Source organism: Cygnus olor, chromosome 3 (genome assembly GCF_009769625.2).
Source record: "Cygnus olor isolate bCygOlo1 chromosome 3, bCygOlo1.pri.v2, whole genome shotgun sequence".
In the NCBI taxonomy this organism is placed as follows: Eukaryota; Metazoa; Chordata; class Aves; order Anseriformes; family Anatidae; genus Cygnus; species Cygnus olor.
Genome location: NC_049171.1, coordinates 39,477,371 through 39,498,692, shown reverse-complemented (window position 1 = coordinate 39,498,692; position 21,322 = coordinate 39,477,371). Strand labels below are relative to the sequence as shown.

General features: G+C 46.7%; 1 protein-coding gene and 1 long non-coding RNA gene across 4 annotated transcripts in view; both read left to right on the top strand.

Annotated features, from left to right (window-relative positions):
- Window positions 1-9,816, top strand: part of LOC121066802 — a 109,073-nt gene extending 99,257 nt beyond the window's left edge. The window contains exons 4-5 of the long non-coding RNA XR_005817963.1: window positions 4,425-4,573; window positions 5,024-9,816. This is a non-coding gene — a long non-coding RNA (uncharacterized LOC121066802). The remainder of the gene's footprint in view (window positions 1-4,424; window positions 4,574-5,023) is intronic.
- A 953-nt stretch (window positions 9,817-10,769) lies between these two features.
- The window catches only part of BACH2 (BTB domain and CNC homolog 2), a 78,920-nt gene continuing 68,367 nt past the window's right edge, over window positions 10,770-21,322 (top strand). Inside the window, exon 1 of one of the 3 annotated variants that reach the window (XM_040550480.1) lies at window positions 10,770-11,525. Coding sequence is in view for 2 of the 3 variants with exons in the window: in XM_040550478.1 (XP_040406412.1) it covers window positions 13,869-13,901 (33 nt within the window). In the remaining variant the exon portion in view is untranslated. Of the gene's footprint in view, window positions 11,526-13,038; window positions 13,684-13,713; window positions 13,902-21,322 lie in introns of those variants that run through there. The other 2 variants (XM_040550479.1, XM_040550478.1) reach the window with 2 other exon arrangements.

The window sequence follows — 21,322 nt, the reverse complement described above, 5'->3', positions numbered from 1 at the left end:
CTTTCAGCAGGGCAGGCATAAATTCTTGTGGTTCACGTGCTTTGGGGCGTAAATCCAGTGAACTGCGTCATTTACTGCTGCCACAGGAAGCATCCTTACCCGGGAGACTCAGCACTGGCACATCCAGTATCATTTTCAGAGATTCCAGCCTCTGTGACAGCAATTTTATCCCCATTGATGAACTATCCCATTTTATCCAGTTTGCGTGTTTATTAACCAAAATCTTTAAGGAGAAATATGCCAGATACCTGCATTTTCATCGGATTTGATCAAAAACTGACTTTTATTATGTGTTGGTTTAACTTCCTTTTACATATAGCTGGGTCATACTTCCAAGGTGAAATGTTTTCAGTCGTGGCTTTATTTTAAGTCAAGTATATTCCAGTGTTGAAGTCAGTCAGATTTTACATAAAAAAGCTTAAAAGTTCGTGCTTTGCCACCCGTGAACCGCTGTCTCCCACCTCTCCTAGCGCAGCCTGGCTGATGTGTCACAGAGATAACAGCAACCAGAAGACAGGAGGGGGTGGAAAATTTCCCCCCCAGGCCCTCTGAGGGTTTTCCATTTAAGCCCAGCTGGTGCTGTTAAGTGCAGCTGGGGAAAATCCAGCCTGCAGAGTGTGGAAGGATTCCTTACAGTGTGGGGTAGCAGAAGCTGCCTTCACCTTCATCCAGTCAGCAGCGATTATCGTGCTGCATCTTCTGACGAGTTTGGTCGTGGTTTCTTGCCAGCCTGACTTCTGCAGTTTTGCCATTGTCTGAACAAACAACTCGATCTTGTCTCCACTGACTGGTGACACAAGCAGCCCAGGTATGGGGACAGCGCACTTGGTGGGTACCTCCCTGCTCCGGCCCCTTCGGTCCACGTTGTGCACGTGAGCACGCGCGGGAGCAATGGATGAGCATATTGCTTCTCTCTGGAAGAACCACCTGGGCTGTCAGGAGGAAATTAAATGCACTGATAGGTGAAGCAGGTTGTGCGTCTTTTCTGACATAGGTATTAAGATCATCTTGGGTATAATTTACAGATTACAGGGGAGATCCTGTGTTCGATGTCAGGAGGATTGCGAGTGCCTTCTCGGCCTCGGGCAATCCTTCAAGCAGTTGCAAACTACAAATGTTACAATGAAGCTGTCTCAACCAGAAAGAAATATCCTTCAGCTTCACTTGAAAACACACAAAATGTGAAGAAAGCATGTTTGCTAATCTCTCGTAGCATTGTGTGTAACAGACCAGGATCCTTGCTTGACGTTACTGGAACTGATTTCTACACGCTTTTGTGTAGCAAACATTGTGCTCTATCAAGTGCGGCATAACTTTAGAAAACACGGGTTCTGTTTACACATTTGTGCTTGCTTCTTCCTGTTCTCTGGTGTGCAGCCTTCCTTAAATACTGTTTTCTCCTGCCTGTAAGAAACACACCAGCACATCTTGTCACGTGGGTTCATTTCGCTTAGCCCTAATTTTATCCTGTGTTGTGAGCGTTCATGTGTATGCTAACCCAACTGTGTGGTTGGTGCTCCCCTTCCTCGTTGTCTGCCCAACTTCGCTGGCTTTCTTGAGAGTGATTGAACTATTTTCTGGGTTTGAAAAAACTTCCCTGCTAACCAGAGTAATAACCCAGGTACATTCATCTCATTCTTCTCAAATCATCTTTCTTGGTTTGCTTATTGCAAACCAAGGAACTTATCAGTTTTCCTCCTCCTAAGCGTCAAAGCTCTTGTTATTTTACATTAACAACAACCTCTCTTTGAAACACACCCATTGTATAAGACAAATCCAGGCTGGATAGTGTTTTCTTGCAGTAAAGAGTCCTTCAGCCTCCTTTGTCCTTCTGACAGCCATGGTTTTCTTGTGCATCTTGCTTTACATTTGCATTCTTTGATACTAACTTGAGACCCCAGGCCATCAAAAAACAAAGGGGGAGAAAAGGTAACATGGTTCAAAAATAAGCAAGAGTTCGTTACAAAAAAAAAAAAAAAAAAAAAGCATGTCTGGTTTGAGTGAAGAGTGCATCTTTGTCCCTGCACAACATCCAGCTCTTCCTGTGCTGCATGCCTGGCCAGCCAGCTTTCTAAAATGCTGAAACTTCCCTTCGTTAGAGGCACTGTTGGCTCCTCATTCCATATAGGCTCGATTTTCATGTATTCTTTTTATGCTTTTAGTAATTGGCTTGTTTCAGAAAGGAAATGCTTTTATGAAATGGAAAGCATGAAGCAGCCTTCATGTCGAGCGTAGGCAGGGGCTTAGGTTTCATTCTACCCTAAGCTGACCCCTCGGCCGAGAGATTCCTGCTTTCATGTTTTAGATCATGTGTAAAACCTGATGCTGTCTGGATCATCCTGTGTAGGGCAAGGATATGTAGGGAACACGGGGAGAGATACAGAGCGAGACATTTGCAGAAGGGAATGAAATGTTTGGGATGCAGCCTCATGCTTTCTTACAGCAGTGGACATCAATCACACCTTCTCAGAAAAGTGTGGCACTGAGTCTTCCTCCTCCCCTCCTTTTATTTTGTTTCCCTCTTCCCCACTTCTGTTTATTCTCCTTCTCTTCTGATATGCCACAGCAAGTGCAATTTTAGCTCAGAAAATAACTTGTCCTTGAAAAAGCAGACACTTGCCTGGTTTTATTCCTTTGGCTATTGAGTAAACAGCAGTTATTTTTGTTCTAGGGGTGATTTATGACTGAACAGATTTGCAGTTTATATTTTTAGTTTTATAGGCAATTTAGATAATGTATATTTGTGACAGTAAATATTTTGTCCTCTTACAGTCTGTCAATGAATGTTATGCCCAGTTATATATAAACTGAGGAGATGCAAGCGTTGTTTTCTTAGAGTAGCCTTATGATTCTTTTCAAGTGCCCTTACAGGTAATGCTTAAATGTAGCACAATTTTGAGCATCTGTTGTAAATCACCTAGAGGGGTGCCATCCAGAAGAAATAACCTGCTTTTCCTAAGAGATCCAGTCCTCTACAAGGCTTGGAGTAGAATGCTGTCACATCAGCATTCAGAAAGTATTGAACTTTTCTATCAAGAACTGTATACTTATTAAAAAAAAAAAACTTTCATTTCGCAGTTTGTGTTATTTTTTGACTTGCTTATAGAGTCACTAAACATTTCTCAAGAAACCAGAAGTCTTTACTGAAAAGTTCATTTTGCAAATCACAGAAAAAATGGTAGTAGTTTAATAAAAAGTCTAAGCCATATTTTTTTTCTTTGTTTTCTCCTCGCCTCTTCCCCCTTTTATCTAGCCTGAGTTGGTGGTAATTCTGCAGATACAACCCTTAGGGTGATCCTGGGAAGATGCATATATGCCACTGCTTGTTCTGCTACTGTCCCCTTCTGTTCAAAAGCAAATTGTCTTCCTTTTCACTCCCAATCAGCACCTTCAGTCAAGTAAATACTATTCGAGCAGTCCAGCATTTTTTTTTCCAAGAAAGCAGTAAAGTGTTGGGCACCGTCGCTGGTGCAACTTCAGCTTGAAAATCCCTGTAACTTAAAACTAATTACTTCTCCTTCCACAAGTATTTCCTTCCCAGCCTCCTCCCCAACCACTTCAGAGCACGACCGCTTCCTTGGTAAACGAGGGAAGCCTTTTCTGGGGCGTTTGGGATCGGGCGGTGTGTGGGATTTGGGCTGGGCTCCGATGCTGAGGCTCGGGCACTGGGTGCTTGCACCTCTCCCAGCCCCAGCGCTGCTCCCCGCGGGCCTCCCCAGACACGAGTGCCTCCTCCCCGGGGTCCGAGCCCTTGTGCATCAGCAGCAGCACGCTGAATTGCCTGCGGGAACGTGAACCTTGTACTCCCTCTCCGGTTGTTTTGACGCAGGCTTGCAGTAGCTTTCCCACAGTACGGCTGGGGGAACGTGGCACGTGTTGCATTAACCTGGGGGTGCCAAACTGCACTGGTGGCTTTTCTTTTCTGAAGCTACCCACAATAGACTAGAAACCGAGAGACAATTATGATCTTAATGACTTAGATTCCTTGATAAAACCAAAGCTTTGACAAAAGCCAGTATTATTTAATCTGAAGTCCGTTAGATCAACTTGCTATTTTTGTTGGAACTCCATCCTGGTGTGATGTGCAGAGCTCTCGTAGTACATGTGCACAAGCAATGCGCATACCTACAGTACAATCTGCTAGAATAGTCTCAGAAGTATCTATTTTATAATTCTCGGGGGCTCATTTGTCTTGGTGCTACACCAATGCAAGAAAAACATAGTCTTTGTTATAAGGTATCTGCAGTCTAAAGGTAAGAGGTACGTTATGGGTGTAATGTAATTATCATGTTTGACATAAAGACCTTCTATGTTAAAAAAATGCCCCCACACTAAATGTATTTAGAATTGGAAGGAAAAAACGGAGGAGTTTTGTGAGGAGTCAATGCTTGAATTTTTTAATGGCTGCCTTTATTTTATTTTAGGTTGATACCGACTGAGTTTCCAGAACATTGCCCTACAAAGCTTTGGAGGGCCACTTAATGGATTGCTGTAGCCTCTTAATTTCTCCATTGATCCTGTTCCCTGCATCGTGAGAACATTTTAGCCAGCGCAGAACCTAGAAAAGTTACATGTAAGTCATGACTCAAATTCCTTTCTATTTAAAGGAGAAAAAAAGAGTTTTGGGAGGCAAGGTGGAGGCCGTAAACATCATACTTTAGAAAAATACAGTAAAAGCTGTAATTCAACAGCAAACATTAGGTGGTGAATAAATTGTTATTGAAGTAGTTTCTTGCTTTTTTAACCTAAATGGTGATTGTCATTTTGAAGGCTTTTCTAAGTGTTCTGCTGCCATAGTAAACCTTAGCAAAAAGTACTTAAAATAGCTTCTCTTCACCCCATCCCCCTAATTACGTGTAGGTTTTCTCCACAACTGGATACGTTTGTGTGCATTTATTTTGCTGTGTTGGGCTGAAGGCACACGTGCTCCGTGTGAGTTTGGATGCCATCAGCGGGACTGTAGGCATCCCCGTATTTTTCCCATCATAAAATCCGTATCATCCTCCTTTGCTGTGGTTTCCAGAACGGTTCCCTCGGAGGAGCCCTGGCGCTGTGCTGCTTCTCCTTTCAGGCTGCTGCCCTGAAAGGCTCTGTAAGCATCAGCAGTGCCTGCATTGCCAACTGCAGCTCCTTCCAGTGAGCTTCTCGTGTGGGGCACAGAGCTGGCTGCCCCGCCAAAAGCCAGGGCTGACACACAGCAGCAACAGCCATCAAGAACACTGCCATCGCGGGGTGGTCATCCTGTCCAGGAGCATGGTTCGGGAGCCTGCAGCTTTGTTAGCGATTGTTGGTGAAATCCCACTGCCTCCCTGCATGCTCATCACTCAGGAGGGGCAGGGCATGGGCATGGCATGTTTGTACGTGCCTCTGAACGCACGCAGAAAATGTGACTGATGCGGGAAGAACTGTGCTTGGCTGCACAGGCTGGGGTAGGGTGGAGGAAGCCGTGCACAGATTTACTAGGGGCTGAGGGGGCTGAAGACCCCTTCCGACCTCCCCCGTGTGGGTATTTCCTGGTGTGTGTTATGTGCGTGGATGTTTCCTTCCAGGATGGGGAGTGGCTGTGGTGCCGTGCACACATTTACCCCCAGCATGGCTGAATCTTCCTCTGAGGCTGCATGTTGTGTCATTCTGGGAATGGGTCAGTGGGCTATTCTAGAGGGGAGAAATCGGCTTGACCCTTTTTAAACCTGTCAGCAGTCCTGGGAGGGATCTGTGGATGGAAGGAGTCTCTGGAGCATTGCGAGGATGGCGTGGATGTGGTGGGCTGTGCAGTCCAGAGGATGGGACACCCCAGAGCTGCCAAGCTGGGAAAAAGGCTTAAGTACAACTGCATTTTTTTTTCTATAAATAAAAAGCAAATCCCATTGTGGTTGGGAGCTTTTTGTCTTTTGGATGATGACATAGAGCAGCTTGGCAAAATATCATCTGAACCAGAGATGATTCAGAATTGTGGTTCACAGTGTCGTGCTGTCTAGCAGTTTCCAGCGTCAGTTGTGCCTTAATCCAGGACTCTAAACAGAAGAGAAAACATGGAGGGGAGGAGAAATCGGACACAAAACCCGTCGCCCAGCTTCAGAGCCGGGGCTGCTCAGCTCACACCACACTGCCTTTAAGTAGCAGCGATGCTCCTTAATCTTGATGCATCTGAATCCTGCTCTGCACTCCCGCCTGCCCGGGCAGAGGTGACAGCCGGCAGCTGGTCGGATAACACCACCAGAAAAACCACAGGGGAATCTGGGGAATGAGCGGTCACGCTGGTGCGAGGCGCAGGACTCACCCCAGCCTCTATAAGGACATCTGCTGTCCAGTGACCGCGCAGATCTTAAATCTTGTTATGCTGACTGTGGGGTCTGGAGGTTTCCAAGCCGCAGCTACCGAGCGGCAAAAGGACAGAAGTGGGAATTTCTTTAAAAACACTGGAAGATGGAGGAGGATATGGGGGATTGCAACTGAAAGTAAAAGAAGGAACATTTTCTTCTTTCTCTCCTGACATAAGCACTGACGTGCTGGTCAGCAAGGCTGGCATCCTGCCCTTGTTTTTTCACTGCAGTAATAAATTCATGCTCTGCAGCTTAATGACTAATCAGGGCAGGAGAGTGAAGTCAGCCACCGCACTTGTTCTGGCCAGTTTTGCTTGAATGCTTGCTAACACCATTTTTAATCTTAGGAATCAATTCGTAATATTGCTTCTCAAAAAAAAATTTGTATTTTGGAACCAAAGAATTTATGTTAGAAGCATACTTCATATGAGGTACTTTGTTTGCTTATCTGACACTACAAGTAGCACTCAAACAAACAAAAAAAAATTATATCGCAAAAGGAGTGCAGGATTTTTTAATGCTTATGGGAAGTCAATTTTTAAAGAGAAGAGACAACATTTTCTGGTGTTACCAGCAAAAATAACAGTGAAACTGTAGGCAATGGAGAAAGGATTGGTAGAAACAGAATTTGCTGTCAAAGAGACCTGAGAAGGTGTTGTTTTGATTTTGTTTTCCGGAAAAGGGAGAGTCTTGCCATTTCGTTGTGGGCTTGTCAATAGATGGTGCAGTTATTAGACAAACCCCCAATAGCAGGCATCATCTGACTGTGTGAGAATTTTGGATCTCGCTTGAAACATGTTCCTAGTGCCTGTCTTAAGGGAAGGAAACTTAAAAATATGAGTTGTAACAGCTAGGCAGGCAGAAACAACCCTTTGTTCATTAGCCCTACTTAGCAACATTGTCGTGGGACTTGGAAGCCTTATTCACAATTTTGCAGGCTTTTCTCATGATTTCTGAAAAGCCTGTAATGAGGCATCTTGCAAATTCCCTAATAAAAACCCTTTCAGAGGAACTAACTTTAAAAATGGCATCCTTCTTAGCAGATGTGAAGAAGCAGACAGAGACTGGATGGACATAAATGGAGAAAAACACTCATTCCCTGTCCACAGCCAAAACAAGCTGGTAGAAGTGCATAGGAAGTTTTGTCCTGCTGTTTCTCATGCCGTGAATAATCAGAAATCTCCATTTCCAAGAGTAAAGCCATGGCTGAGAACCAAATGAAGTTGAAAAGCAGAAGGATTTAGAAGCTGTCATAAACTGTGTGCCTTCCTTATTTATTTTTACTGTGTCCGTGTGCTCAAGGTACACCAAAACTTTGGAATATGCCACGTGCTCCAACTCCTGGAGGTGCAGGTGTCACCTCGTAGGTTGTCAGCTGGGGTTACAGCGGTTGCACGAGCAGACCTGTGCTGGTGGAGCTGGGCGCAGGGCAAGCCGTCAGGTGCTCCCTTGGTTTCCCAGTGTTATTCACAAGCCCTCCGTCTGGCTTTTTGATAACAACTTCTGCTTGTAGCAATTACCTTGTTACAGCAATTCCGACAGAAAAAAAACAACCGAATTTTCCCTTGTTAATTAGCCCTGTTGGAGAGAGCTTGACCTAGCTGTAACAGTCATATAGTTCTTGCTTTTCCCGGGGTGCAGCGTATTTAGTAAGCACGTATACCTTTCCCCTCTTCCATTGATTATTCCATTTTTATAATACTAGTAGGATTCTGTTTGATGTGATCTCTGTAAAAATAATATCTCTTGATGTTTTAATTTAAAGCAGAAGTCTTCTCCCTTGTTCTGACAGAGCAGATTGCTAAACGCCGTTACAGTACGTGTGCGAAGATAAGAAAAAAAACATTTCTTTTGGTCCCCTGGGAGTTAATCACGGCGAGGATAGACCGTGTGCATAATGAGGGAGTGCAGGAATTAAGGAGAAGCTGTGCTCTTGGCTGAGACACGGCTCCTGGGTCGTGGTCGTGAGCGATCGCCAGCGGCACTGCACGTGCAGGGCCCTGCTCAGATGCTCGGGCACTCGCAGTGCATTCCCGCAGATGTGCAGAGCCGCACAGCGCTTCACAGCGATTTCAACACTACCCTCGCACTTCTCGCTTTGTTTTACCCAGCTTTCTTTTCCTTTACAAGCGGCAAAAATAACATACCAATCAATGGCATTCTGAGCGTAATAAATTGTCCTAATTTGTACTACTTATGCCGTGCTGAGAATTCAGTGAGGGCCTTTAAGTGCTTTGTTCAAAAAAAAATCCAACCCAAAACTCAAACTCAGAAAAACTCTACATGAAATTCATATCTGCTAGGTACGAGCTCTTCAGAATATTTCAATTTTTTTTAAAAAAGATTTCTTGAAATTTGTCCTGCGACCATCTGTAGGCAGATGTAAATAATGTAAAGTTTGAAGATGCAGATTTTGGTGTCATCCGCCTACCATCAGGGACTGGGAAAAAATGTTATCTTTTTTAAAATCCGCTCTGAAAGGTCAGGTAACTTTATTGAATTAAGAAGGAAATCAAATTTCTGAAGATGATGTCAGATACTTGTGAAAACCTACTCACCAAACAGTCGTAACTCTGGTCACCAAATCCCACCCAGCTGTTCCCAGGCAGTATGGCTGTGGCCAAGGACGGGGGTTTTCTTATCTTACTGAGCAGTCACCACTGGCCTTTGGTGTGAGATGCGGTCGTATCGGCCACAAAATATCATTTGTAAAATAAAGGCCGCTTCTCCTCTGGTGTTTGTGTTTTTGTGTGCTAGCACAGAGCTTGGGCTTTCAGGATCACTTTTTTGGGAGTGCCCACGTCTGACTTGGAGCGTAATGGAGATGGGGATGAGAGACAGTCACTCAGCGCTGGACGCGGACACTGCTGGTGTTCCCACAGCACATCCAAGATCATTTTGAAAATGGGGCCTTTGTCCTGGCAGGGGCTGCCACACGTCCACGGGTTCATCTGTAACGATGGGCAACTCCTCTTTGTGACGAGCTCTGCTGCCGGTGTTTTGAGGATTTTCATGTTGGCATGTGTCACTGTCACATCAGGGTGCTTTCTGTATCACACTGGTGGCAGCAGTGATGTTACTACATGGGCGTCGTGATTTTTATAGTATGTTTTCTTGTTGGAGGTTGGAATCTGCCTGCGGGCTTTCTGAGGGCTGGTTATGAAGTCCAAGGGTTGACACCGGTCAGCAGGAAATGCCATTTTTATGGTGGCGAAGGAGCTTTCTTACCTGTTTGATGGTGCTGGCATAGCAGATGGTGGGTGGTGGGCTGTGCCTGCCAGCCCTGAGGCAGGGCTGGATGCTGCCAGCACCATCACTGGTGCTTGGCACTGGGCACATCCCACCACAGGGGCCTCCACAGCGTCCCTGGCAGCACCCCCGGGCTCTGCGCTCACAGCCAACAAAAAGCGCTTCCACAGAAGCACAGAGTAGTGTGGGTTGGAAGGGACCTCAGAGCCCATCCAGTTCCAACCCCCTGCCATGGGCAGGGACACCTTCCACCAGCCCAGGTTGCCCAGGGCCCCATCCAGCCTGGCCTTGAACACCTCCAGGGATGGGGCACCCACAACTTCTCAGGGCAACCTGTGCCAGGGCCTCACCACCCTCAGTGAAGAGTTTCTTCCTAATATCTAATCTACATCTACCCTCTTTTAGCTTAAAACCATCATCCCTTGTCCTGTCCCTACACTCCCTGACACAGAGTCCCTCCCCAGCTTTCCTGTAGGTCCCCTTTAGATATTGGAAGGCCTCTGTGAGGTCTCCCCAGAGCCTGCTCTTCTCCAGGCTGAACAACCCCAACTCCCTCAGCCTCTCTTCATAGGAGGGGTGCTCCAGCCCTCTGGCCATCCTTGTAGCCCTCCTCTGGACTCACTCCAACAGGTCCATGTCCTTCTTGTGCTGGGGGCCCCAGAGCTGAACGCAGTGCTCCAGGGGGGTCTCACGAATGCAGAGGAGAGGGGGAGAATCACTTCCCTCACCCTGCTGGCCACCTGCTTTTGATTCAGCCCAAGGTACAGTTGGCTTTCTGGGCTGCAGGTGCACATTGACAGCTCATGCTCAGTTTTTCATCCTCCAACACCCCCAGGTCCTTTTCTGTGAGTCTGCTCTCCTTCCATTCATCACTCACCCAGTGCTGCCATGCAGGAGAAAACTTCTCAACTAATTAATCTGATTAATTAACCAGATTCTCCTACTGCCTGCCTTTGAGAATATGTAAAGCCGGTGACTGCTGCCATCACTGCGGCAGCCCCTTGGTGCAGCCAGATGCTCCTTGGCACTGCCAGCGTCACTGGACCTGAGGCAGCCTGGATGCCCAGCCTGGGTGACCAGAGGCTGCTTTTGATAAGCGTTTGCTGTTAATACATCAGTTAATTTTATATATATATATATATATATATATATAATATATCTGCAATATGATATGCTGTCAGAAGACGAATTATTTTGGCGCTTGTCCCCGTTTGGCCCTTGGTCGTGGCTCCGGAGGTGGACGCGCCGTGTAGGCGTGTGGTGCCCCCCGCCTCTTGACTCGGCATTGCGGCGCGGTGGGGCTGGCTTTGTGCCGCCGCAGGTGGCGGGCTGCGTGTGCGTGTACATTTGTGTGTATGTGTCTGTGTGTGTGTGTCAGCCCGAGGCACTGAGTCACGGCCCGCAGCCCAGCACTTCCTCCTGCCGCAGGGGACACGACCCGCAGCCCCGGCGCGGGCGGCAGCACCCTGCCTGCTCTCCTCCCTCCCGCAGGACAGCTTACCTGCCGCCGCCGAGCTTTTTCAATATAAAACACTGCGAGAGGGTGACGGTGAGCTCAACTTTCTCTCTAACCCAAACCGGTGAAAAGTAAAATCCATCTCACCGCATCAGTTTTGTTTTCACTGCTGTTTAAATCTCTCCTTTCCCTCTGGCAGAGCTCTGCACAGTCATTACGCGCCCGGCTTGGGGGTGGTGTGGTTGTTAGCTCAGTGGTGTATGACCCATTTATTTTCATAATACTTAGATACCTGCGCTTCTACGGCGCCCATCTCGCGTTCCTGCGCCCCACATCGTCGCCAGAAAGGCAGTTACCTGATTTCGGCAGTGCCACGTAAAGTGCCAGGCACCCAGAGCCGCCGGCTGCACGCCCAGTTTGGTGCCGGCCGCTGGAAGATGGTGGGCTGGAAGACGTCTCTAGCTGGCCATCGGTGAGCAGGCGAAGGGCAGGTGAAGGTGCATTTCCCTGCAGCTGACACGTTGTCTTAAAATACGAGGTTAAATGCATATTGCGAGCTTATGGGACAGGTTTCCTGTTGTCATTTGCAAAGAGTTCAGAAGTGCGAGTGTGGCAGTGGATGCTTTCCTGGCCACAATGCCGTGCATTTCCAGGGACAGCGAGATAATTAATGACAGCAGACTGTCAGCTCGCCCCATCTCCAGACGTGGCCTCACCTATACTCATATTTAGTCTGGTCTTAAGACAGACCTGTTCTCTTTATTTCTTTTTTACTCAGCTAATTGGGTTGGCTTTCTGCAGGTTTTCAGACGATAATTAGGTTCATACTTGTGTTGCCTTGCAGAGCTGGGTAAACGGAAAGAATCAGGCATAGGAGAGGTGGGTAAACCAGCATTGTAGTAGATATAGGAGTTTTATGGATAAAATTAAAAAGTAATTTGCAAAGCAACTTGAAGTAAAGTGGATTTAAACATAATGAAATCATCCTTGACAGCAATTTGTTTGAAGTTCTTCTACTATTATGAGTGTAGAGGGATTTTTTTTTAATTGCTGGTTTCTGGGTAGAGTATTGAGCATAATTTCTCACAGGTAAGCGAAGCATTAACTCCTTGTACATCATTAAATTGGGGCTGGGGTGGGGGGAGAAACTGAGAGTTAGAGAGAGGCATCTTCTGTATTTCCTCATTTGAAAATTGATTAGTGGTTAGCTAACTTAGAGAGGAACTCTATCGGATAACTGAGAGAAAGCAATTAATTACAAGTATGAAAATCCCACAGGATCCCTGACGTAGGAGATACACGCTGCGTGTGAATATCTGTCGGTGATGGTTAACAGAATATCATGACACTCTACATACAAATTGGAAAAAAAGTAACAGCAATTAGCTAGTTTGCATCCCTTGTTCAGATGAGCCGTGAGTTCTGGGTTTTTTGCTTTTATATACTTTTGCTGTAGGTGTTGGAAGTGTGGGTGGCCAAGAAGAAGCAGTGGTTACAATAAGATTTTCCATTTATTGCCCTTTGTGTACAACTAAAAATAAGATTCAAATGCTTCAGAACTTGTAGAGCAAGCATAATCGTTCTGTTAGCTCTGATGACTGGCTTGCATGCAGCTTCATCTCTGTCTGGTGAGTCCTGTGTTTGAATACTTGTAAATGTGTCTGTTGGAATGAGAGAGAGAGTTTATTTGCAGTGTTGTCTAGCTGTGTTATAATTCATCAGCTTTTTGGTTTTTGTTTTTGTTTTTTTTTTAAAAAGAAAAAAGAGGAGTTGGGCTTAGTGCATAAGTAAGAGGTGGTGATGAAAGAATTTTGGAAGTGGAATTGTTCTGTGATCTGGAAAAAACAGCTTTAGAGAGGACTGAAAGATCTTTAAAATCAGCCCTCCAAAACGTCTCTGGCATAACTTGAACTGCTCATCCAGAACTTAATCTTCTGGGAAAAAACAATAAAAAATAAAAAGGAAATCTGTACAAATCTGCTGAGCACTAAGAAACAAATTCTCAGTGTTAACTTTCGACACGTAAAATCCTTTTGGTTTAATTTTAGGGTGATGGTACTGAAATCTGCTGTCTCAGTGGCTTTTCCAGGTAGTTGCACCGGTTAGGAATTCGCTAAATTAGTTGAAATATATTGAGCTACTAAATCTGTTATGACCACATTAATTGATATGTCAGCTTGTGGCCAAGAGAAACATTAAAGACAGACGTTGTCAGCATCTGCAGGGAAATTCATAACTTGGTGGTGTAAGGTTGGGTGCTGTCCCTGCCTCACTCGTTAAGCAGTTGTGGCATTTCCAGAGAATGAGTGTGCCTGTGCATCTCGGGCTTCTCGGTTTGATGTAATTCGTGTAATGGACGAGTAGAGAGAGCATCTATTCAAGAGCTACGGAACCGAAGGTAACGGAGGGAGGCTCAAAACTCGTTTTCAGTTGTGTGTCAGCCCGAGCATCGCAGCTTTCTTGGCGCTTCATGACGTTTCCAGGTTTTTCGGGCTTCACGGTGTCGCAGAAGTGTTCCTGTTTGACTTGAGAATTGGGCTACATAAGACAATAGGTTTTCACTCTGAGTAACGCCGCCTTGCACAGAGGATGTGGTGTGCTGGAGGCACTTAGAGGCACACGCGCTTGTTCCATGGAATATTGATGCTGTCGGTGGTGAGTCTTTCATTATGCAATACGAAATCCCTCTGAATTACCTTAATGCGAGCCTCCCCCTCTCCGTAGAAGGAGAGCGCCGCGCGTGTCGTGTGGCTGCTGCCTCGCTCCTGCCTGCTCGCTGAAATGCGCCTTTCTCCTCTCGCATCGGCGCGCGCCCGCCCGCCGGACCGGCTCCTGCCTTGATGCAAAGCACAAAAGGCACGAGAGCTCACGCGGTAATCAAGGTTTTAAATATTTCGGGGGAGGGGGTGGGGTGGGGGGGGAACGGGGAAAAACTTCAGAAATAATTAGTTTCCGTGGTGGTGTTTTCTGCAGGGAATCACGTTACATCTGCTACAATTATCTGCACATCTCAATCCCGTAGGTGACCAGCTGCCGACAAGCGGCGTAAGCGTTTGTTGTCATTTTTTCTGTGGAATTTTCCCTTTTTGACACAGGCGTAGGGGTGGTTCCCCCCCCCTCCTCTACACACACACACACACACACACACACACATACACACGCTGCTGCGCCCAACGCAGATGAGCTCAGATGTGATCGCTTGCGAAGATAAGGCCAGGAGAGTGTGTGTCATGCGGCGACGGCGCTCGTGCTCCGCTCGTCGCTTCGGCACTTTCCAGCGGGATGAGGCTGGCAGGGCTCGCCGGGGCGGGGGGGGATCGCCACGCGGCCTATTTTTAGCGGTGGCACCCGGGACGCCTTGTGCAACCATCAGTAGGCGCCGCGGGGCTGGTAGTTTTTTCCCTTGTATGGTGATGACATTTTTAAGGTGTTTACCTTTTTGCGAAAGAGACGGCGCGTTCTCTTTTTGATCGCCTCGAACCGCTCGCGGAGCTGCTCGGTGCGGTCTGCACGTTTGTGCTGTCTGCGCGGCTGAAGCGAGCAGCCCTGCCTGTAGGCACGGGTTAGGATTGCCACGAGAGACCGAAGCGGTGCGACTGATCGAGGTTTCCAGCCGAGGAGCTCTCGCAACCTGTTGGCAGAGTGTCTCCTACCTCGGGAACCCCCGAGCTTGTTTTGCTCTTAACTTTCCCACAGCAGCCAGCCTGCCCTCAGCCTCCTCTGCCGCCGTCGCGAACCCTTTGTAGGGCTCTCGCACGGCGTGCCCCGCTCTGCCAGCGCACAAAGGCTGCCTTGAAGCAGCCGCCCCGGCTCTGCTTTACCCCACGATGTGCAGGCACGGGCGACCGCCTGGCAGCGAGCGGGTAGCAAGACAAAAAACATTTGCGAGGGAGATTTACCATAATGGCGCATTTTAAGTGCATCTCCGCTCCGCCGGTTTCACTTTTAATGCGCTCGGTTAAAGGAATGCCGGGGAGGTTGCTGCTAATGGATGGATCCTCCGGAAAAGTGGGATTTTCAGAAAAAAAAGATTGACGTTTGGAGGGAGGAATACAAATCTAATGAGAGCGTTTCAGCAGAGGTTTGTAATTAGGAATGAATGGAGTAAATTTGTGCGCGCAGTCTGCGAAAGGGCACAATGGAAGGTGAAATTGCACGCTCTGCGCTGAATGAGGGATGAAAGCCAATGTGTCAGTGTCATGGCATGACAGTGTAGAGTATAAATGATACTGTCACTGAGTGCTGCAGAAGGTACTGAGGGAATTCCACTCCAGTAAATTACATTACTTAGACAGACCTGAAGGCATTGTGTCTGAATGATTGGAGGGAAAAAAGGTTGTCAGCACAAAGCAGGAGATATTACAGAACAACTGGCTGCAGGGTTGGAAGGCAGTGTTTTTCTGATGTTTACCATGCAAAGCTCTTCAGTTGCTTTTTAAATTTTTTGGTTGAATTACAAATGTGTTGATGAAGCAATAGTATTTTTCTAGCTGTTGTTCAGAGCAGATACCAGCCTGCAGCAAGGAGTCAGCACACACGGCTCCTGTTGTTGGGGCAGGAATTGGGACTCTTCCAGACCTGGGAAAAAGCTAGTCATGTATTCCTAGCTCAGGCAGTGATCTCCGTGCGTTTCTTCATTTGGCAGAGGACTTGCTTTCTGAGCTGCATTTTGATTATGAGGTAACTTTGGCATAGGTTTGTGGAGGGAGGAAGGTTGTTCCCGTCCTCACTAGCAGTGCCAGGGGCTCTGCAGCTCCAGCTGGATTGTGGTGGGCAGCAACAGATCATGGGATGCAAGCTTTATGGTCTCATTTAGAGGCACTCGGACAGCATGGCAAGGTCAGAGATGCCGACAGCTAGGAACACAATGTCACGGTGACAGCAACAATCCAGAGACATCATCCATGTCGGCCTGTGCGCCCATGCGCTGGTGGTCATACACGTGTTCCTCACTCTGTTTTGTTCGTCACGCACCCTTTCCCACGTGAAACCCACCATGAACACCACCTTGCTTCCCCCAGATGTTGGGTGGAATAGTTATTTCTCACTTTTTTATTTTGCAGTGACCTCACAAGGGCAGTAGCCCGGAGACTGGGCTTACCTGCTCCTCTGCTGCTGACCTTACACACAGACATTACCTAAAAGTTCCTGTCATTTCGTAGTTCTATCATGGATGAGACAGTGCAGCTCCCACGGTTCTCTAAAAATGCCACTTCTTTGGGGCACTCTACGATATAACAGCTTCTACCTAAAGAGGCTATGTTTCATTCCTGCAGCACAAAATAAGCCCTGCCTGCCCTGGGGCTTCTTGTAAAAGTGCAGCAGACTTTGTACTGCTCAAAAACTTCCTTTTCCACTTAGCTATTCATGAAAACTACCACTGAATGTGCATGATTATGGAGCATGCTTCCTTTCTCCTCTCCAAAACTCTTAGGAGCAGAGAGCTTCTGATTCGCAGCAAACCCTGCAGACGGCAGGATGATGAACAAGCAGTCCAGTTAAACTTGCAGGCAACAGCGTAGGCTTTTTCACCTGTAAATATTGTTTCAAGTTGTGTTAACCAAGAAATAAGGTCAAGCAGAAGTGTACCTCCCCTGGGAAGGCTGCAGTTCACACAGGAACCTTGGGAAAAGTTAATAGGTTTCAAGTTTAATTGTGTCTTTTCTTTTAGTGGTACAATAATGTCTGTAAGAGTAGTTTATGACCTGGTCCAAATGAGAATTCATGATTGGAAAAAAAAAATGAGATTCCACAGTTCGTCTGTTCTGGCGTTATTTAACCCTTTGTTATAATAGCAGCCTAAGGAGCAAGTCCACCATCTGTATTCCTGTAGCCTGCATTAGCCTCCATGGAAGTGTCCCATCTTCCTCAGGATATGGGATTCAGTCTTTGCAGCCTGTATCTAGAAACCATGGCATCAAATGTATAGGCCGTGTGAAAAAGCAGTAAGGCATCCATGGAAAAGAAGGTGCCCAATGTGGGAGGGGATTCAGCTGCAGAGCAATTCATCGGTGGGTCCTGATCATAGCAAAAGATGAGTGGGAGGAAGCAAAGTGTAATTCGTGCCTGGTGTGAGTACTTCCCGCATTAGAACTGGGCTAGGGTGGCGTAGGGTGTAGCACTATGTCTGTCTCTCTGTCTGGACAGAAGGTATTCAGATCGAAGAGATGTAATTTGTCATGCCCGTGTCCCTAGATCATCATTGCCATGAGATGTTCTGTGCCTGGTTAAGCACCCATCCGTAGTGCTTGTAGCCAGGCAGTCTGTTTCTTTCTGCATTAGTCCATGTGTATTTTTTAAAAAATCGCCATTGTTCACTTCTACTGTGGTATCTTAACTCCAAAAAGCTGACATTTGTGATTTATCTACTTTTTCGCTTGTTGGGAAGGCAAAGGCTTTTTCTCATACCCAGCACCGTTCCTGCGGTGGTGATCTCACCACGTTGTCAGAGCGTGGCTCTGCATACTCGTCCGTCAACCCTTCGAAGAGCCGCCTGCTCTCGCTGCCTTAGCTGTGCGTATGGTGCTGTTTGCCTTTTCCCTCGCTGGTCCTGCAGCACAAGCCCCTGTGAACAGCACCTCTGAAGTCTCTGGGGTCTCGTGAGCAGCGGGTGCAGGACTGGACTTCAAATGCTGCTGTGGCAAGGATGGGGTGGAAGAAAGAAAGACCAAACTCTGCACCTTAGGGAAAACTGAGAAAGCAGCTAGCCAGCGTTGCTCTAACAGGGAGAGATATTGAGCATGTTCAGACAGATTTGTATCCCCTGGCAAACTTATTTTGCTCTGTAAATGGCTCCCTGCTGGCCCAGAAGGCTATCGCTATCTCTTCCTATCTTGCACAATGGATTTCTAAATAATCAATCTTTGTGCTAGGAAGTTGTGGTTCAGTAACCCCAGCTTGGTAAGAAGTCAATAGTTTAGTCTTAATTGTCATTGCTAACACTTGATAACACAAGACTATAAAGTTTGATATAGCAGAGACTCCTCTACAAACTCTGATTTACGTGCCAAAAAGCCAGCCCATTACCGTTAATTCCCCTCTTATCATTAGTGTTATTAAACTGACGATTGATGTGTAAAAACTGCCATTTGCATGAAGTTCCCAAAACTGCAGTAAAAGAGACTTTTGTTCTGACTTGGGGGGGGGGGGGGGGGAGCACAAAATAACACTACTTCTAACAGCAGAGATGTTCATATAAAGACATGTTCTGAACAATAAGGTCATTTATCTACGTATGACATAAATACATAGGAATTTAAATAATGAGAGATCTTGTGAAATGCAGCAAAATGCACGCCACTGGCATTGTGGAGTTTTTCCCTTCTATAAAGCCCTATTCTCAAGGAAAAGCAGCTTTACTTCTGCTTTGAAAATCCATTATCATAAGCCATTTTTTAAAACACTTGTCTGCAATATTAAAGCAATTTTATACCCTAAGAGCAGCTCTTTCGTAAGGTAAAGTGCAGTCTCGTGTGTGTGTGTGTAATTGCGGTTTATAATACTTCTCACAATCATAATTTCCCCAAAATTAAGAAAACCACTCAGTTTTTTAGGCTTCCCTTTTCCTAATTATTTTTTCCTCTCTCTGTTTTTCTTCCCCAAAAGAGCCTTCTATAAAAATCCCTTTTTAGCCAAAAAAAAAAAAAAAGGCACAGAACACTTTCTGGATTCATTGCAAAACACTGTTTGAAGGAAACATTTTAAGAGTTTAGGTTAAAAAGTTTCTGCCTTTTTCAATGCATGGGTGACATTACTATTTTGGGAGGCAGTGCCATCTGCTTGTTCAACCAAAAAGCGGGGAAGATATTCCTAGTTCTAGCAGAGCTTTTTGGGTTGTTTCCACGTAAAACTCCCGACTGATCTCGGCTTGAGCTTGCCACCTACCGCGGCGGTCCCAGAGGACAGCGTCCCCGTCATGGGACGTGATGCAAGAGTAGGCGAGGTTGTTGGCCACGGGCACGGGCTGCTGTGGGGTGTGACAGACACAACTACTCCCCAGGGGTGTTCACAGTTGTAAGAGGAGAAAAACAGAGCGTGGTAGTGTCCAACGCCTGACCTGCTGCAGAGGGAGAAGAAGAGGGGTTGTGAGGGAGTGGTTGGTGGAGGCTTTGGTTGTAGAGTTTTGGTGGAGGAGTGGGGGGATTTGTTTGCTTTTGAATGAGGGAGGACAAGGTCTGTGGGGTTTTGCTTGCTTTTATTTTTTATTTTTTAGATCAGGAGAGCAAGGTTTCCTGGGGCACAGACCAACTGAGTACCAGCTCGATCAGGTGGAAGGACCAAGGGACAATACGAATAGGTGGGGAGGAAAGGGAGGGCTTGTAGGGACTGCAGGGGGATTGGGGGAAGAGGTCAGGCTGCTGAAAATAGGGGCAGCAAGGTATGTGGTGGGTGCTGTGAGCCCCTGGAAGTAGTGCAGGGGAGCCTGCACATGCAAAGGGAGGTGCCCGCAGCCCACTGTAAGGGGTGAAGACGTTTCTCCGAGGTAACAGAGATGTTAGACTATGTTGTCGTGCTATAAGTATTTGCAAATACATATGTATCATCGTTACATATCTTCATGACTGAAGAAATGTTTCACCCCATCTCTGTTGACAGAAAAGATTGCCTACTGATAATTGCTTTGCTTAAGTGTCTGATAATATGCCAGGAATGAGAGCATTCCATGTTAGGTCATCTTTAATTATGTATGTACCACCTGTCAGCTTTAAATCTGGCAAAGACGAGTTTTCTCATTGGATTTAGAGTAGGGAAAAGAAGAGATCTTTCAACGGGAATAGGCTGTAGCAAACAGCGTGCCTATGGGGGAGTTTCAAAAGCATTCTCCTAATCTTCCCTAGTCATGAATAACGCTATTGGCACACGCGGAAATATTTGAAATATTGCCTAATCTAGCTGCAGCAGCGATGATTTTCGGAGGAAGAGGATGTCAGGCCATCTGTTGCGTTTCCTAGTTTTCCTTTTCGCCATCTCAAAGGGAGAGGGAGCGTTGTGGTGGGGGAGGACACGTGGAAAGTTGCTGCCTTGGCAGAGCTGGGGAAATCCACCCCGAAATCCTCGTGACCGGGCTCTTTGCTGACCACCAGTTATAGCACGCAATGAAACCAGCCAGTCCGACAAAGGCACGCCTATCTTAAAGGAAATCAAGGGCTCGAAAGTCTGAAAAATGATGTGGGTGCTTTGTGGAAAACCTCAACAGGGAGAGATGGTAAAGGTTTCTGGGGATATAAAATTAACAGGGTTGCCATTACAAGACTGACTTAGGATTTTTAAAATTACCTTGTACGGGGAGGGGAGACTAAATCTTTGGGAACAGTGGAAGAGATTTTCAGGTCATGGGAGAACATTAGCTGTTTATTTGGTACAGAAATAGATTTTAGGGATCTCCTGGGTTTTATGGTCATGTTTGCTCTGAGGCCAGTCTGGAGAGCAGGGAAAGGATGGCTGACACGCACCGTTTGTACTTGAAAACAGAAATGGTCTTTGTTACGAGCAGCCAAACTTCTCATTTGCTTTTGGAAAAAGCGAACATCACTTTCGCTGTCAAATATTTGTCCTGATGCTTGTTGCTGCTGTATCTGAGTGGGCTTTCGTGCTGGAGACAGGGCTTTCCAGCATGTGCTGCTGTCAGTGGCCTGCATACAGCATTCACAGTCAAATCCAGGCTTCCCCCTCCCTGGGATTTTGCTTTTCCAGCTTCTGTGATCATGCCATTAGACTCCTGGAAATAATTCCTTAGTGACACTGAGTAGCTGACGCGGATCGTTTTTCCTGGTAATACCTTCAGCCAGCGCTACTTCTGAAATCTGCGATTTGGAACAGTAGGTCAATTTGTGAAACAACAAGAACGAGCAAATACGGACAGATGGCTGTGGATATGAGAGCATGTTTCTGTTCATCTCACACTTGGCTTTTTCTGATGCTTCATCATTGCACAAGCATTTGAGGCTGCCATTTGACATAGGGTAGGTGCCGGTTGCTCCTTTGCTGCACATTTTGGCCGATGCCGGTGTGTCCCCTACCTCCATTCCCGCGGGCTGCAGGGCAGCTCCCTCCCCAGAAGCTGGCAGTGTTTGCCCCCCAAAGGGACGGGGAGATTTTGTGAGACCAGTGGAAAACTAAGATTTTGTTGTGTTATGGCTATGAAATCTGGCTGTGTTTTTCCTGACCTTTCCTCCCAGTGACTGGGCTGGATCGTTCCTCTGCTCAGAAGAAGGCTGCCAGCCTCACCTTTCTTTGTTATTCCTGCGGTAAATGTGGTGACTTCTCCTTCCTGTGTTGTGCCGTGGGATTTTGC